This window comes from Podarcis melisellensis (genome assembly GCF_964234715.1).
Source record: "Podarcis melisellensis genome assembly, chromosome: 1".
Lineage (NCBI taxonomy): Eukaryota > Metazoa > Chordata > Lepidosauria > Squamata > Lacertidae > Podarcis > Podarcis melisellensis.
The window spans coordinates 59,163,192-59,182,218 of NC_138528.1; the positions used below are offsets into that span (position 1 = coordinate 59,163,192).

The 19,027-nt window shown below is 46.9% G+C and overlaps 1 protein-coding gene across 1 annotated transcript in view; it reads left to right on the forward strand.

Annotated features, from left to right (window-relative positions):
- The first annotated feature begins 684 nt into the window (after positions 1-684).
- Positions 685-19,027, forward strand: part of PRMT3 (protein arginine methyltransferase 3) — a 67,989-nt gene continuing 49,646 nt past the window's right edge. Inside the window, exons 1-8 of the mRNA XM_081907143.1 lie at positions 685-830; positions 919-1,048; positions 3,321-3,403; positions 4,221-4,270; positions 5,320-5,422; positions 5,740-5,893; positions 9,328-9,457; positions 17,700-17,765. Coding sequence (XP_081763269.1) covers positions 803-830; positions 919-1,048; positions 3,321-3,403; positions 4,221-4,270; positions 5,320-5,422; positions 5,740-5,893; positions 9,328-9,457; positions 17,700-17,765 — 744 coding nt within the window. The 5' untranslated portion in view covers positions 685-802. The remainder of the gene's footprint in view (positions 831-918; positions 1,049-3,320; positions 3,404-4,220; positions 4,271-5,319; positions 5,423-5,739; positions 5,894-9,327; positions 9,458-17,699; positions 17,766-19,027) is intronic.

Consider the following 19,027-nt stretch of genomic DNA (forward strand, 5'->3'; position numbering starts at 1 on the left):
TTATGTTTCTAGTTTTGCTGCGCGCCACAAACCAATCATAAAGCACCAAACAAGTCATACGAACCAGCACTGCAGATTAACACTGATTAATTAACCATAGCTGTCAACGTTTCCCTTTTTAAAAGAGAAATTCCCTTATTTGGAATAGGATTCCTCGCAAGAAAAAGGAAAAGTTGACAGCTATGTTATTAACAGCAACAGAAAACCCAAAGGTATTTGTTTCTGCCACACAGTTTTAAAATGAAGTCGTAGTATATTTATATAGTATATAAGGGATTTCTTTCGTCACGTTTACCAGACGAAAAGCCGACGTCGTTCATTGGACGAGCTCTTTCAAGTCGCTGTTTGCGGTTCAATGTTAATTAACCCCAAGCTAGTTAAAGGCTTGGAGCGGGGAAATCGTTTATTAAACCTCTAAATTTTAGCAATTTATGCGTGAGATTGGCCGCCTCAGGCCTTCAACGGCCATCTCTCTCGTCGTGGACTTAAACCATGGAAACAGCCCCCTCCGCTGCCCGCCTGACTTCATAATCCTCAAGAGTTAGGGAAGCAGGGCAGTTTATCGGCGCCTCCCCTCACATCCCGCCGCGGGTACAAAACAAAGCAAACACTCGCGCACTTATCAAGTTTGGCTCACTAGGCCCGCCGTAGACCCCCCTTTCCTCCCCCCGCTTCGACACGCCCCGCCTTCTAGCTGCCGGAAGCGCCAACCCGGAAGTTTGGGTGCTCTCTGTAGCCGCACGTGCTCCAGTCCGCCTCGCGGAGAAGAGGGGCGGAGTTCCAAGGACCCTCCCGGCCGGCCATGAGCTCCCGGGCAGCTGTGGTGATTGGTAGGTTCCTTCTTTCCTCCGTCCGAAGGTTCGGGCGGGGCTGAACCTCCAAGCCCCGCGGCTCATCCCTCTTCTCGTTTCATCGCAGGCGAGATGCAGGCAGGGGATGGTCCCGACAGCGAGCCTTGCTCGTCTGACGACGGCGGCAGCGACGGCGCCTGGGAGGAAGACGACGAGTCGAAGGCGCCCGCGCTGGCCTCGTGCCTCTTCTGCGACAGGTTCGGTTCCGTTTGCCTCGTGCCCCCGGGTCGGAGGGGAGTCTCCACCCCGACAAGCCTCTCAGCTCTTGCTTTGATCTCAGCAGTGGCTCCATCAGCTCCCGTCGCCTAGTATATCTGCATCTTTTTCTCATTCCCTTCCCCTGCATTAGTGGAGCCCGCCCGCCCGCAGCAGCTTCCAACAACAGTAATTATATAGGATGCGGAGCAAGCTGCCCTTACACTGACTCGGACCATTGGCCCATCCAGCTTTGTCCGCACTGATTGGCAGCAGCTCTCTAGGGGTTTCGTGCAGGAGTCGTTCCCCCAGCCCTGCCTGGAGATCCATTGGGTGGAATCCGGGATCTTGTGCATGCAAAGCAGGTGCTCTGCCACGGAGCGAAATCCCTTGCAAATCCGAATAGTTGTTAAACTGGCAAGCAAGACGACATCTTACAAAATGCCTTCAGCTCCCAAAGATATAATCGATGTCAAAACATCCTGTTGTATTTTTTTAAGCCGCCCCCCATTTTTAGTAGAGAGGTGCTGGTGCTGTCTAAGTCAGTGTTTCCCAACCGGTGTTCCGCGGCACACTAGTGTGCCGCGAGACTTTGCCTGGTGTGCCGTGGGAGGGAGGCGGGCGAGTCGGGCGGCGGGAGCGCAAGGCTTGCGGGCGGCAGCACAGAGCACGGGGCGCCCTTCGGAGGCCGCCCCGTGCTCCGCGCTGGTGTTGGCCAGCCTTGTGCACCCGGGGGATGTCCCCCCGAGAGCGCAAGGCTTGCGGGCGGAATCAGGGAACACGGGGCGCCCTTTGGAGGACGCCCCGTGCTCCGCGCTGGTGTTGGCCAGCCTTGCGCACCCGGGGGATCTCCCCCCGAGAGCGCAAGGCTTGCGGGCGGAAGCCGGGAGCACGGGGCGCCCTTTGGAGGACGCCCCGTGCTCCGCGCTGGTGTTGGCCAGCCTTGCGCACCCGGGGGATCTCCCCCCAGGAGCGCAAGGCTTGCGGGCGGCAGCTGGGAGCACGGGGCGCCCTTTGGAGGACGCCCCGTGCTCTGCGCTGGTGTTGGCCAGCCTTGCGCACCCGGGGGATCTCCCCCCAGGAGCGCAAGGCTTGCGGGCGGCAGCTGGCAGCGCAGAGCACGGGGCGCCCTTCGGAGGACGCCCCGTGCTCCGCGCTCGTGTTGGCAAGCCTTGCGCACCCGGGGGCGCGTGGGGCGCCCTGAAACAGAGGGTTCCCCATGCTGCGGACTGTAGCCTGCCGCCCGACGCGCGGGGCACCCTGAAGCAGAGCGCCCCTAGCGCCAGGCAGACATGGGCCAGCCCCACAAGCTCGGGGGACAGCGGGGAGGCGCAGCACCGCCATCCCACTGTTCCCCGACCTGGTTTTGGGGGGGGGAAATAAAGGAAAAAATTTTTTCCTTTATTTCCCCCCCCCCCAAAAAAGTAGGTGCGTCCTATTTCATAATAAAGTAATTATAAAATACTTTCTTTGTGTTTATTTGATGCCTATTAAAGAGAGTTACTTTATATATAGTCAATATAGGCACACAGTTAATTTTTTAAACATTTTCTAATGGTGGTGTGCCTCGAGATTTTTTTCATGAAACAAGTGTGCCTTTGCCCAAAAAAGGTTGGGAAACACTGGTCTAAGTCAGTACAAAAGAATCCAAGGAGTTCAAAGTTCCAAGTTATATACTTGTTGCTATAATGTGGATGGGAGGCTGAAGTTGTTGGGGATGATGGGAGTTACACTGCAGTAACATCTGAAGGGGCACAGGTACCTCCATCCCTGATATAAAAGCAAACTGGTCAGCTTCTCTCTTCACTTTCATGATAACTGCCACCATTATCACTCTCTAATGACTTCCACAAAGTTGGATGGGTTTGTGCAGGGGAATAGCTGTTTAACAGTAAAAATGGGAATAATGATTACTCTGGGAAGGGTTTGTCAAGCAAGAGAGGAGCACAGGCAGCAGCCAGCTGCTGAACTGTATTGTTCTTAAATGCCGCTAGTTTCCATCCATCTCTCCTTGCTTTTTTCCTGTTAATTTTTGAAGTTTTTACTGCAATACAATAATATGTTTCCAGTTTCTATTCAACATTTATTATTCACTTTTATACTCCTGGGCGCAATCTACTGATAATTGCCCAAACCACTATCTACTCAGCTAGTTTTTTTTTCACTTTTCGGGAGCTTTTTGTAGTTTGTTTTCTATTGCTGTCAAAGTCATATTTTAAAAGCTTAACATAACATATGAACAATTTCTGCAACATTTGAACTGTGTTTTCCAAGATTTTTCAGTTCAGCTGAAGATGCTTTTTGCCATTGTACATCGGATCATGGGTTCAATATTGGAAATCTGGCTCATAAACACAGTAAGTTTATTTCTGCATTTTGCTGCAAGTTTACATTTTACAAATTGATGAATGGGTATTAACCTGTGAAATAAAACTCAGATTTCAGAGCACTGGGAAACGATTTTACTTATACTTTAAGTGTCTTTAGTTAAACTGTTTTAAGTGCTTATATGAATGTCTTATTGTGTTCTGTTTCAGTATGATTTTAATAATTCTATCCAGTGAAGCAGAAAGAGAGAATAAGCGAAGCTGAATAGCATTATTTGAAGCTTCTTAATCTACATAAAAGATTGGTTCATTAGCACTACAGTATAAGTTGCCAAACACAGAAACATGCAAAATCTACCATGTTGGGTGTGACAAGCAAGATTGTTGGTGTTAGACACTCAACAGATTTTGGAGGCTAAAGATAAGCAGTCTACAGTTCTATGTACACGAATGGGTGTGTCATCAAGTCTATGTGGATTAGCTCTGTATACTGGAACTTTTGAGCCTGAGAGAGATGTCTGGATCTGGACTACAAGAAAATTGCTTAATACTATAGTAAATGGTATCTGTGAGCTATGAAATACCTTTTGTGTGGTGGCAAACTGCCTGCTATTACAACAGAAAACACTCAAATGTATTGTAAGTGTGAGCCAGTAAGAGAGATGGCATATTCTTGGCAGTCTTCTATAGGATGATATTTAAAAAAACAGACTAGAGGTCATATGGAATAAAATAGTTCAGCAGAAAGAAACAACCATGTCTGAATTCCAGTGGTAAATAGATTAAAATGTTGACTGACTTTTCAGCTTGACCAAACATGCTACTTATTTTCCTCTCTCTTTTCTAGAACTCGATTTCTATGGTTACATCAAGCTAGTGAACTTTATTAGGCTGGAAGTAAGTTACCAAGTATTATCTGACTAAAGTTAAGTTATACTATGCTATGTCTCTTAAGGGGACGCGGGTGGCGCTGTGGGTTAAACCACAGAGCCTAGGACTTCCCGATCAGAAGGTCAGCGGTTCAAATCCCCGCGATGGGGTGAGCTCCCGTTGCTCGGTCCCTTCTCCTGCCAACCTAGCAGTTTGAAAGCACGGCAAAGTGCAAGTAGATAAATAGGTACCACTCCGGCGGGAAGGTAAACGGTGTTTCCGTGCGCTGCTCTGGTTTACCAGAAGCGGCTTAATCATGCTGGCCACATGACCCGGAAGCTGTATGCCGGCTCCCTCAGCCAATAAAGCGAGATGAGCGCTGCAACCCCAGAGTCGGTCACGACTGGACCTAATGGTCAGGGGTCCCTTTACCTTTATGTCTCTTCAAAGCCATGCTAGTCAGCATTGATTTAAAGTTTAGTAATAGGTTTATGAGGAAAACGGTGCACTTTTTTCTAAACGTGCAATTACTATCCATTGTTTTCATTCTTACAATTTGTCTAGTTAAATTTGTACATGTAAAATATATTGAGGCTGCAGATTTGGGTATGGTAAGATGTGCAATTGGGAGAGAGAAAGGTTCTGTTCAGATGTAGAATGTATGGCAAATGTGTATCATATATACTTTTTTGTCATTTTATGCTACTGGTAGGGCTTGAATACAATTTTAAGAACCCTCAAGGACAGCAGATTCTGATGTCAATTTCCACATATCCCCTTATTCCTGCTGTAGGTCTTCCCTCACCAAAATGGGGGCCACCATTTTGGGATCTACCTCAGGTGGGTGCCAAAATGGATTGGGCTGGTCTAGCGTACAAATAGCAAGAAAGATTCAGCATTTTGGAACAGTACAGTTACTTGCCCAAGCTCTCAGCTAATACTTGTTAGAGTTAAGGTCTGATACCAGACTTTTTCATTATTTTCCTTCTGTGGTGACCATAAGGATATTTTTGCAACATTAAGCATAGTTTAAACATGTTAAGAACGTTATACAGAATATTCATTTTTTATTTCAGAAACCAACTGCAGAGTATTTTAGTTCAATCAGTACCCCTTTTCCTTGGGAGGAAGAGAAATATCTGAAGCCTGTCCTGGAAGATGACCTCTTACTCCAGTTTGGTAGGGTTCTTTTTAATTTTAAATGTGTATACTTATAGATGATGAAAATGTGCAACTTTATATACTGATGGTTTAAAGGGCGGATATATTCTAGGCCAAGAAAAACCTCTCATATCTTCAGATGAACACAGATGGCATTCTATGTTTAGATTGAGCACCTTAGAGGAAAGATGGGATATAAATAGACTTACAAAATGTAGTAATAAATATAGCCTTATTGGCGTACAGAACAAGCCATGCAGTTATTTGGATCCCAAACACTCAGTAACTCTTAATATTTGCACACTGTGTGATAAATTCTCTTGGTTCATTTCCAGATATAGAAGATCTCCTTGACTCCACTGACATCTTTTGTTCTAATGGACTAACTGAGACTTCGTCTCCCATTGAGCGTTTGAAACATGCAGAGCACAAAGCAAAGCTGGCAGAAGCAGCATTGGCCAGAGCCCAAGAAGATCTTCAAAAAATGAGGTATTGGCCAGAGAGCCTTTTACTCTAGTATCTATTAGACTGAAGCATCTTTTAGCGCTTAGGCCACTAGAAACCCAGCAGGATGATGCTTCATCTGAATGGATTAGAAAGAGGTTAGTACGTTCCTTATGAAATTCAGATATATGTGAGAATTACAGAGAGACCGAGTCTCCAGCTAAGTTGTTGGGAAGCAGGATTCTGCAAACAAATAATACAGCTGCCATTCCTATTCCACAGTGTAGGGATGTCACAGACATGGCAGTTCCTGCAGTACTCTTTCTAGTCTGAAAGTTAAAAATTCTTATAAATGGGGAATTTGGAAGTAACGTTTGGCGCTTGCTGTTAGAGAAGAAGAAGAAGGCGAGTGAAAGCACTTGCGCGAAATTAAAAATAAAATATAAATAAATAAATGAGGGATTTACACATCATGTTTCCTGAGGTGTTATGTGGAGGGGAAAGATGCATTTTACTTTATTTTTAGTTTTTAAAAGATCTACCTCTCTTGTTTATCCAAGGAGAGCCAAGGCAGCTAAGATAAAGTAGAAGAAATGGAGCAACAGGTATAATCCCTAAAAGCCGATTCAGCAAAATTAACACAAGTAGGGAAATACCTTTTTTGTAGAAAAAGACCAGGCCTTCACCTGCTGCCTGAAGCAGTATAGTGATGGTGCCTGGTAGATTTTCTTGGCAAGGTGTTCCATAGGGTAGGAGCCACAACAGTCCCCACCTTTAGCTGGCCTACCAGCCTTGTCTTCCAAGTTTGAGGGATTTGCAGCAGGACCCCAGATGGCAATTGGTACATGCGGGAAAGAACATACAGAAGAAGGCAGTTCCCAAGTTGTTACGGGGTTTAAAAATTTAGACCAGTGCTTTTAACTAAGCCTATAGAAATGGCATGATAGAATCAAAACACCTAGCTCATGCCAGCATTTTGACTTTTGTGATTTTGCAGTAATTGAAATGCCAAATGCTTTTTCAAGAATAGACTGTCTAAACTGCCGGTCACTAGAGCATGAATGATGAAGGCAAAGCTTGTTTTGTCTGGAAGGACTATACCTGGCACAGCAGCCAAAGCATGAAAAAGGACACCCTTAGTAACCAACACCATGTGTAACAAATGTGAGATCTGGATTGAGGAATACCTCCCTATCTTCCAACTATGCATACCTGGTCATTCAGAGAAAAAACTTCATGCAGAATTGGCTGTGAACTCAGTCCTGAGTCACACAGTCAACCTACAAATAGTTCTGTTTTGTCTGCATTAAGTTTCAGCTTCTTTGCAGCCTATCCAGTCCTTCAGAGTTACAGCACAATTCAGCCTTTCAGCTCCTTCCCTAGGATCAGATGAAAATGAGAGGGCGAGCTGGGTGTATGCTGAGGCCTTTGCAATCCAAATCTCTGGATTTGTCACACCAGGCCCGCCAGACAGATTCCTTACTCTACTGGCAAACTGGAGTCCAAGTCAAAATGGATATGAACAATTTTATCTGCAAAGTTCTTCACAAACAGATCACAGTGGGCTTCCATGGCTTCTTGTAACTTTCTGAGGACCATGATGTGAAAGGCTCTGCTAGATGGCACTGAGCAAGATCAACCAGGCACCATAAACATAGCTCGTCAGTAAGCCAAGGAACTTTTGGGAATCATTCGTGGGGGGGGGGGAGGCCTTAGGAGCACCTGCGTTAATCTGTGGAGCACCGAAGTGATCAGGCCATCAGCAGAATGGCCAGCTATGTGAATTAGAAAATCCCTCAGAGGCATCAGAAATCCCTTTCAATCCATCAGTCTCTAGGGGTTGACCATTTTAATTGGCCTCCCACCTCTGTGGTTAACCAGATTCTAAACCAGCATGTCTGCTTTACACCACTGGAAGAAGCTGTTTAAAAACGTTCTACTTGAAACTCCAAAATTAAGTGTTTTGATGAGGTATTTCCTAGTGAAAGGTGTAGTTGCTGTTCCTACAATCCATGGTTTCAATTCATAATGCACTGATCACAGCTACTCTAGTCTCTTCTTCAACTTATTGCCCCCTTCTCTTGCAAAAAACCTGGAACTTAATGGAGAAATTAATTATACAAAGTAATTATATTCACCAATACAGAGGAATTGTTGGAGATTTAGAGCTCCACTGGCAGACTTTATACACATATATAGGGAATATCTGATCATTTAGAACACATCCCAGAATCTAATCAGGAAAAGTAGTAGATATTTATTATTTCCACAACCTAAAAATGTTCTATTAGGCTATTTAAAACCTTTCATGTTAGGCATTGATTTGGAAGTGGTAGCAGATCTTCTCACTGCTTTCAGATTTGTTCAGCAAATAAATTGGGGGGCAAGGGGAGTATTGCCACATCAGGTTCAGAATGGCTTTACGGAATCTGGACTGCTGTAGTAATGTCTAAATTAACGTATTACAGAATAATGAGCAATGAAAAAGCAAATAAGCATTTGGAGTGATGGACTGTCCATCCCTAAAGTGTGGACCTTCTCTCTCTCTACGGAGAGGGAGGTCCATGGATGGTGATTGAGATTCACTTTTACTCACCTTCACGTGGTGGGCATGGAAATGGCCACCATACTGTCATTAGTTCTCCAGTGGTGGTGACAGCAAAAAGGTGTTTTGGAGTAGATCGGGGGGCATTGGGGACGCCAAGCCCTCCCGTGTTCTTTGGATCCAAAGACATTCTCTTGGGGTGTGGGTATGCCAGTCCAGTCCCCTTGCCATCATCTGTCGTAGCTGCATAAAACCAGCAGGGCTTTGAATTTGGCACTTTTTCTGCCGCAGATCCTTTGTCCCCTGCTGCTGTAGGATTGCGCTGTTAAAGTGAGTGAGCTGTTCTTCCAGCTGCATACTACAGTCACTTTGAAAACATGGTACTTTTTATGGCTGCCTTTTCTTTTCCTATAGCCGATTGCTTGTCCTTGAAAGATCATTTTCTGTTTTATTGCTAATTATTTTCAATTATACGTAATAAGGACATCTTGTACTATACCATTTGGGTAATTGGGGGATCTGTATCCCTGGCTTCTCCACTTGTTTGCCTGCCTTTTAAGAACACCTTCAAAAGTGCGTCCTCCTTGGTATAGTTGTGGCTTTTAAGGTTAACGATAGCATCTACTTTAAATGGCTTGATGTGGAAGGCTTTTTATCTTGAAGGTATCTTGTAAAAATAGCAAGTCAGGTTTCCAAATCATGAGTTCTAGGGAATCTGAAATGTGGAAAAATACTGAGGCTAGCACGCAAAGAGAATACAAATTTTGTATGCTGCGGCGTCCTGCATAGCAGCCAGCAGGGGGAGCTTCAGCATGCTTCAGATCCACGATAGCCCCGTGAAACTTGCATGCTTTCTCTCTTCACACACCCTCCCCGCATTCCTTTTTATGGTCTCCTTAACGTGTCTCAAGGGTCTGTTCCAAATTGATTACAGACAATTTGCCCAGGATTTTGTGATGAACACAGAAGTCAGAAGTGGCGCCATTGCGGACCTAAAAGAGGATGAGGAAGATGGTTACTTCAGCTCATATGGCCACTACGGGATCCATGAAGAGATGATAAAGGTCAGCAAACCAGTAGAAGCCTGTCTTTCTCGCCATAAAGATGGAAGCCATGGGGGTTTGTCCATAAGTACACTGCAGCATAGTTAGCTGCATTTTTAACCCTGACAGTACTTCCTGGTTGTTGCTCTGTTGAAAGCAAAGGTAAAAAAATAAAATTAAAAACTCACAATAAAAGCATGAAGGGGGAAACACTATGGAAGAATAAGCACCCAGGCTCAAGATGCAAAGGGACATGTACAGTCTAGCCTTCCTTTACACTGTCCAGAAAGCCACTCGTAAAGGTTTGTGGATTCCCTGCAGGGGGATGCAGTGCAGCACCAAAACAATTTGGCCAGGAATGCAAACGGTCAATTCTGTTTATCTCCATAATGGAAGATACTTTGGATATAATTACTTTCGGTTCATTTGGATATGGTAGATCCTGGTGGCTATAAAAGTAGGTGGTTGAAACAGAAAAATGAAAGTACTGCTGGCCTGAAATGTACTTTGTTCATGAGAACAATCCATAACTTTGTCAGAAATGTTTTTGTTCAAGAGATTTAAAAACGACAACCCGTGTGTGTTATATCACTGTTATCAGAATTTTATTTCGTGGGGGTTTTACAATAAGATACAACAACATATCTATTCTATATAATTGTAATGTAGAAAAATCCACATAGGATTAGGTAGCAGGTGAAACTTGTGGGATGTAACCCACTGACACCAGTCAAGTACAACATTCCTTGTTTTCCTAGAGTGGACATTCAAGGGAATTTTTGGTCCAGCCAGTCGAAACTTCCTGTTCCTCCCGGCCTGGAGCGCCCTTCTTTGCATGTGACTAGTGGGTGGCTGTGACCTTTCCAGACCTGGTAAAAGGCCAAGGCATGCTGCCAATCTCTCTCCTCTTTTCCATCTTCCTTTTGTCCTGCAAACCTCCTGGACTGCTAACTGCAGTCATTAGGTCAACCCACATATGGGGTAAACCTGTTTGTATATGCTTATAACTTTTAGCCTTAAGCCTGCCTTCAGGGATCACACTGTGCTCTGCCTGATCATGAGTAAACTTTCATTTTATTGCTTATGAGCAAGACTGTGGTGTCTTTATTCTTTTAGGAGGGATTCAAGGGGTCTTACCAGGAAATTAAAACACATTTCAATCTGGACAAGCCAGATTGAATTGCGTATTGTCTTAAGAAACTTGCGTGAGTTTGCAACTACTTTTCTGCTCTTTAAAGGGGAATGCACTCTGCTAAGTAAAGGAACTTGCTAGCGCAAGTTAGGAAGGATATTAATAAACAATATATTCTCTCCTGCCACCCTGAACATTCCCACAAAACTGAAAGCACTTAGAAGAAGAAGAGTTTTGGATTTGATATCCCGCTTTATCACTACCCGAAGGAGTCTCAAAGCAGCTAACAATCTCCTTTCCCTTCCTCTCCCACAACAAACACTCTGTGAGGTGAGTGGGGCTGAGAGACTTCAGAGAAGTGTGACCAGCCCAAGGTCACCCAGTAGTTGCATGTGGAGGAGGGGAGATGCGAACCTAGTTCACCAGATTACGAGTCTACCGCTCTTAACCACTACACCACACTGGCTCACAGACTTAACATGCTAGGTTTTGTTAAGTCACTGGAACTCTAGATTCTGATCTATGTTATTCTTTGCTCTTATACTACTCAGTTGTTACAATTGAAAATATTCCACCTCTTCCTCCTGGGTCTTGTAGATCCCTGCTTACACAATTCATTTATGTGCAGGGCTATTGTAGGTTTAGATCTTCAATATATACAAAAAAGATTGGGGTAGTGGAACCTGTCACTCTCTAGGTGCTGTTGAACTCGATCTTCCATCACTCCCAGTCAACATTGCCCGTGGTCAGGGGTGATGAGGAGTGCAGAGCAGCAACATCTGGAGGACCCAGGTTCCCGGCTTATTATTGTAGATCAGGGAATGCTTGAAAGCAAGTTAGCATAGGATCAACATTCCAGAAGTCTGAGCTGAGGTTGTCATCTGTATGTGGATGACATGCAGCTCTTTTTCATCTGTCAGTACCAAGACAGTGGAAGAAGCCCTGAGCAGATGTCTTGGGCACCTTGGAGATAGCTGGTGGTAAACAAATGTACAAGACAAAGACAACATGGGTCAAGAAATCTGCTGATCTGGGTGGTAGAACAGAAATGATTCTGGACAGGCTTGCAGTCCTCCTAATGGGCTAACTTACATAACCTGGAAGGCTATTGGATAGACCACCTGCACTCACATGCCCAAGCCTTAAGGCTGGCATCAGAGGCCCCAATATCAGATCCATCGGCGAGAGCTGCTAGGCTGGCCCTGCAACTCTGGAATATCCTTCCTAAGAAACATGTTCAGTACCCTTACTTGCAAGTCTTTGGAAGAGCTCTGAAGTCCTACAGTAGTACCTCGGGTTAAGAACTTAATTCATTCCGGAGGTCCGTTCTTAACCTGAGGTACCACTTTAGCTAAAGGGGCCTCCTCCTCCTGCTGCCATGCAATTTCTGTTCTTATCCTGAAGCAAAGTTCTTAACCCAAGGTACTATTTCTGGTCAAAACAAAAAAAAATTCCTTCCAGTAGCACCTTAAAGACCAACTAAGTTAGTTCTTGGTATGAGCTTTCGTGTGCATGAACACTTCTTCAGATACACTTCAGGTTTGCCAGTGTATCTTATGTTGCCATCTTTTAAAAACTGTTCAGTTTGGTGTTGAAGTATTAATCTGTTGGTTTATCTGATGGTTATTTTTGCGACTTTGGTTTTGTTTATTATGTTTTAGTGTTTTGCAATCTTACTGGATTTTTTTAAAAATAGACTATATATAATACCTCAAAAACTGCCTCTCCCCATATAAACCTGCCTAGACTCTATGGTCATCCTCTGAGGCTGTTCTTCATGTGCCTCCTCCATGTGAGGTCCAATAACACAGGAACTGGCCTTTTCTGCAGTGCTCCCCATTTTTGGAATGCTGTTCCCAGAGAGGTACACCTGGTGCTTTCATTATATATCATGTGCCAGGCAAAAATGTTCCTCCTCAACCAGGCCTTTGGCTGATTAATATTTTACATGTGTGTGGGAAGGGGAAGCTATTGTTTTTGTTTTAATTACTTGTGTTTTTATCTTGTGAACAACCCTGAGATCTTTTGATAAAATGCAGTATATAAAACTAATAAATAATATGCAAACCGCTTTATGAAGATGACTTAGCCTGAAAGGCGATTCAAAATACCCATTCTATATAGCCCTTTATATAGCTTCTGAGGACTGAACATAGGATCTTTTTCATGCAAAGCATGTGGTCTGCCATTGAGCTACAGCCTTTCATGTGCAATTAAGGGGTGATTAAGCTCCACATGGTCTCAGATGCGTTAATTTAGATGTGTTAACTCAGTGTTAATTTTTTTTATATATCTTGGAGGGGAAAGCAGGATTAAATGTTTATACAGTGGTGCCTCGCAAGACGAATGCCTCGCAAGACGAAAAACCCGCAAGACGAAAGGGTTTTTCGGGTTTTGCGACGCTTCGCTAGACGATTTTCCCTATGGGCTTGCATCGCAAGACGAAAGCCCATAGGGAAATCTCGGGGACCTTTTTTTAAATGCTGGCGGTGGGGAGCAAAGCCTTTTTCCCCCCTCCGGACTTCAGAAGAGGTCCAGGAAGGCCGGCGGGGGCGAAAGGCTTTGCTCCCCACCGCCAGCATTTTAAAAGCGGTCCGGGATAGCAGGGAAGCGCTTCCCGCTATCCCGGACGGCTTTTGAAGGCAGGCAGGGGGGGCAAAGACTTTTGCCCCCCCGCCCGCCTTGGGAAGAGGTCCTGGACCTCTTCCCAAGGCGGGCGGGGGGCAAAAGTCTTTGCCCCCCCTGCCTGCCTAACCGGGGGCTTTTAAATCGCCCCGGGACTGTCCGGGGCGATTTTAAAGCCCCCGGACGGCTTTTGAAGCCTCCCCCCGCCGCCCGGCATCGGGGCATCGTCCCGATGCAGGGCGGCCGGGCAGGAACGCCTCCCCCCCCGCCCGGCTTCGGGGCATCGTCCCGATGCCGGGCGACGGGGCGAGAAAGCCTCCCCCCGCCGCCTGGCATCGGAACCATGTCCCGATGCCGGGCGACGGGGTGGGAAAGCCTCCCCCCGCCGCCTGGCATCGGAACCATGTCCCGATGCCGGGCGACGGGGCGGGAAAGCCTCCCCCCGCCGCCTGGCATCGGAACCATGTCCCGATGGCGGGCGACGGGGCGGGAAAGCCTCCCCCCGCCGCCCGGCTTCGGGGCATCGTCCCGATGCCGGGCGGTGGGGCAGGAACGCCTCCCCCAGCCGCCCGGCTTCGGGGCATCGTCCCAATGCCGGGCGGTGGGGCAGGAACGCCTCTCCCAGCCGCCCGGCTTCGGGGCATCGTCCCGATGCCGGGCGGTGGGGCAGGAACGCCTCCCCCAGCCGCCCGGCTTCGGGGCATCGTCCCGATGCCGGGCGGTGGGGCAGGAACGCCTCCCCCAGCCGCCCGGCTTCGGGGCATCGTCCCGATGCCGGGCGGTGGGGCGGGAACGCCTCCCCCAGCCGCCCGGCTTCGGGGCATCGTCCCGATGCCGGGCGGTGGGGCGGGAACGCCTCCCCCAGCCGCCCGGCTTCGGGGCATCGTCCCGATGCCGGGCGGTGGGGCGGGAACGCCTCCCCCAGCCGCCCGGCTTCGGGGCATCGTCCCGATGCCGGGCGGTGGGGCAGGAACGACTCCCCCCGCCGCCCGGCTTCGGGGCATCGTCCCGATGCCGGGCGGTGGGGCAGGAACGCCTCCCCCAGCCGCCCGGCATCGGAACGATGTCCCGAAGCCGGGCGGCCGGGCGGGAAAGCCTCCCCCCGCCGCCCGGCTTCGGGGCATCGTCCCGATGCCGGGCGGTGGGGCAGGAACGCCTCCCCCAGCCGCCCGGCTTCGGGGCATCGTCCCGATGCCGGGCGGTGGGGCAGGAACGCCTCCCCCAGCCGCCCGGCTTCGGGGCATCGTCCCGATGCCGGGCGGTGGGGCAGGAACGCCTCCCCCAGCCGCCCGGCTTCGGGGCATCGTCCCGATGCCGGGCGGTGGGGCAGGAACGACTCCCCCCGCCGCCCGGCTTCGGGGCATCGTCCCGATGCCGGGCGGTGGGGCAGGAACGCCTCCCCCAGCCGCCCGGCATCGGAACGATGTCCCGAAGCCGGGCGGCCGGGCGGGAAAGCCTCCCCCCGCCGCCCGGCTTCGGGGCATCGTCCCGATGCCGGGCGGTGGGGCAGGAACGCCTCCCCCAGCCGCCCGGCTTCGGGGCATCGTCCCGATGCCGGGCGGTGGGGCAGGAACGCCTCCCCCAGCCGCCCGGCTTCGGGGCATCGTCCCGATGCCGGGCGGTGGGGCAGGAACGCCTCCCCCAGCCGCCCGGCTTCGGGGCATCGTCCCGATGCCGGGCGGTGGGGCAGGAACGCCTCCCCCCGCCGCCCGGCTTCGGGGCATCGTCCCGATGCCGGGCGGTGGGGCAGGAACGCCTCCCCCAGCCGCCCGGCATCGGAACGATGTCCCGAAGCCGGGCGGCCGGGCGAGAAAGCCTTTGTCCCCCCTGCCTGCCTTCCCAGGGGCTTTTAAATCGCCCCGGACAGCGGAGAAGTCCTCCGCTGTCCCGGGTGATTTTAAAATGCCGCCCGCCAGAAGAGGTCGGGGGAAGGCGTTTTCCATAGGAACGCATTAATTGATTTTCAATGCATTCCTATGGAAAACCGTGCATCGCAAGACGAAAAACTCGCAAGACGAAGAGACTTGCGGAACGAATTAATTTCGTCTTGCGAGGCACCACTGTACATGCCTTTTCCATTGTTGGGGAGGGTGGACTTGTTAACACTGGATTTGTCAGACTATCGTTTATATGTTTGAAATGGAAAATATTGTTTATGTTTTAAGCACTTCCCTATTTGTTCTGCACAAGGACCCAGGTTTGCCAGTTTTTTTGCTGTTGCAGCATTGCAAATAGTCTGTTTTTCTACTTGAATTTGGGCTTTAACATATATAATGGATTCCCTGTCTTTCCCCCTCCCCCTTTTTACTCTGTAGAAATATTATTCCTACACAGAAGCAGAGGGGGCAGTGGTTGATGGAAGGGGGAAAGAGGAGTTAACAGTGCCCCAAAATAAATGACTAGAGGTTTCCTGAGCAGCCGTGCATGTAGTGAAGACAGCAGTTGGAAATCTATTGATTAAGTTCAGGTAGCAAAAAGTAGTGAGGGTGGAAGTCTGAAAGATTCACAGTTGACTGCTTTGTGACAGACAAAGAGAATTTTAATCGTAGGCAGTCTCACGTAATAGAGCGTCAAAGTAGTGGACGCAAATAAATAAATAGCTCCTAATCCTCAAAAATGAGCATTAAAAGAGACCCAAATGAATCACTTCATTTCAGATGTTTGCAGTAAACAATACTGAAATGCTGTTTTGTTTTGTTTTGTTTTGTTTATAACTTGCACCTTCCACCCAAGTTGAATCCTCAAGATGTCTTGCAATCAGTGATGCAAAACAATAATTAAACAACAATTTAAAATTGGCAAGGACCATAACTAAGTGGCATAGCTTAGTTATGGGACTGTTTGCACACAGTACCTGGCTTCTGCAGGTCGCACTGGGAAAATGTCTTACCCAGTCCTTGAGCTGCTGCCAGGCAGCATAGACTCTTGAACTAGATTGCCTTATACCAGGTCAGGCAACTGGTCAATTTTCCAGCAATAGTATAAAGTAAATAGCATCAAGAACACCACAAAGTGCTATAAAATGCACATTCAACCAAGGTTCTTTTTTACTTGCTATCTGCATATGTTCAGTGAGATAGATATCATAGGGCAGCAAGTTCCATAAACCTTGCACTGCTGATGGGAAGGACCAGTCCCACGTTTCCATTCTCTGCATCTCACATGGCGCAAAGATGCATAGCATGGCCTTTCCTGATGGATGCAGCTCTTGACAACACCTGGGTTCATGCAAGAGGTGGTCCTTTTAGATCTCTAAAGCCCTGAATAGGGTGTTGGGAACCTGTGGCTCTCCAGATGTTGCAGAACTACAACTTCCATGAGCTCTAGCAACTGTGGCCAATGGTCATGTTAAAATCTTTATAAACAACCATTTCATGTTGCATTCTCAAATTCTTATTTCTAAATTTACAGAAGCTTACAGATATGGTAGTCTAGCTCTAGTTGTTATTTTGCTTTTACAAACTCAAGCTCTGGAATATTGGTTGCTGCAGAGAATTGTACTTTCAGCGTTTTAGCATTGCATCTAGTGCTGCAGTGTCCAATTTGTATGCAAGCAAAGGTTCTTGCCTTTTTTTAGCTGTTCGCTGCGCACTTTATACTCCCTTCTCTTCTTTTTTTGACCGCTGTCATAAGGAGCTAAAAATAAAAACCTTTGGTTGGCTGATTGGTTCTCTAGCCATTTGCAGGGATAGTAAAGCATATGGCTTGCTGGCAGTCTTTTTCCCTGCCTACGCATATTAAAAGGAGTGATGTTAGTTGGTTGTAGAGACAAGCTATATAGCCAGATCACGTACCGATGTACTACATCAATTCAGGTGCGCGAACTGGAAAAACACCAGTATATCTCTAGTCACGCTGAGTGGGCACTGGAGCCTTTTTCTGAGCTTGGCATTTTGTAGAGTGACTTGCACAGCTTCTGAGATTCACTTGGCTATGTACCTTTCTTGGTTTATATGCATTTGCTTGAAAATAAGATTTCTCCTAGAACAGAATGCTTTGCTACTTAGAGCTGACCAGTGGCCTTATTTACAAATAGAAGCAGTATATTACTTTTCTCGTTTAATATGACTTCAATCATTCATACCCCAGGTACTAATATTCAATAAGATTTGTGTTGGACTGCACTCAGGAAGCAATGTGCTTGATTCCTGGTACGGTGCTTTAAAAACAGGGGGAAGATATATATGAACCATACATTAAATATTTCCTTATGCGTAAAAGGGACGGGTTATATCTTGGAACAACAAAACTTCAGTATTTCATTTATACCCACTAACTTTGCCAATGTTGCCATAACAGGCTAGACATGAATTTGCAACTTCCTGATTATTATTTTTTTAAAAAGGACCGTTAAACATGTCTCTGCTTAGAAAATTCCAAAACTTGGTTTGTTTGTTTTTTAAAAATGGAATACGGTAGGGAACATTGGAAAGGTGACAAAAGCATTTTATTCCACTGTAGTAAACTGTAAGTGTGCTCTGAACACATCTTTTTTATTTTAAACAGGATAAAGTACGCACAGAAAGCTATCGTGACTTCATATATCAAAACGCCCACATCTTTAGAGATAAGGTAAGTGGGCCAGCTTTAAAGCTCTTAATGTTCTTGCGGTATGGGACTCTCTGCGGTAATAAAAGCCTCTTGGATTGTATTCTTTCTAGAATTGGGAGACTGATGCTTTGACAGGGCTTTGATTCAATGTACTTGGGTTCTATTACACAGAGAGTATTATTATACTGCTGGAGGGTGCAGAGCACTGATAAGAGAAATTGCTGATCAGCATTGTCATTGTTCAGTGTGCTGTCTTTGAGTGTTCATTAATTATGATGGCATCGTTTTGTTAAACCTTTCCTCATCTACTGTTCTTTAAGTGGCATCTGAAATAGGCCTCATATACACTTATTTACAGTAATTCAAGGTAATTTCTAACCTGTATCTTGCATGATAAAGGTGTCATGGCCATCCCTAAGGAATTGGGTTCTGGAAATAGTTCAGATTCCATTGTTTTCTTGTGACTGATACCCACATAAATTAGGCTTTCCTGGGCAGTGTATAAAAATCTATTGTTGCTGTTATCTGTCTTTGCTGGGGACTGTATTCTGCTGTTATATGGTGCTACCAAGGAACAAGGATAAGTGCATGAAAGAGAGGAATGCTCTAAATACATGGCACAATCTGTTCCCCCTAAACACATACAGCAGGGACCCACTGCTGGGCCTTTTCCATTGTCTCCTTCATTGGCCCTTGGCAGAGCATATATAATGTCAGTGCATTGTGACGTGCCCTCATTGAAAGGCCTGTCCATATATTCCATACAGATACATGTTGGCACTACACTTCTATGCCCCAGTTAAAATACATTAAAGAACAGATTCCTGATTTTTTTTTCTATAATGCAAGTTAATTTATTTGGGAAAATTTCAACAACATATTTATTCTGCGTTCACAGTTTTTGCCTGGCCTTGTTAAGCAACCAGTCCTTGAATGGGGAGCAGTGTGTTGTCCCCAGTCTTGTGCTTTGCCTCTTTGAGAAGTCCGCTCCTGTCCTCTGCCTTGGAGCTGGAGAGGGAGCAAGGTTCATCCCCATAGTTGTGTGAATTTCTAGGGACCATCTGTGTTTACTTCTCCAACTACAAGCATTTTAATTTTGCCAGTGTTGGAAAACTGGCAGAAGGAAGTAAGCAGACCAGTTCCAGCAGCCACCCATTCTACTTTATCTGCCACTTCCATAGTTAAAAAAATATATACTGAGTAAGTTTCAGGTGAATTAAGAAACATAGAAGTAGCAGTGCAAGCTATCTTGGGGCTGACCAATGGTGTGAAGAACAGCTTGC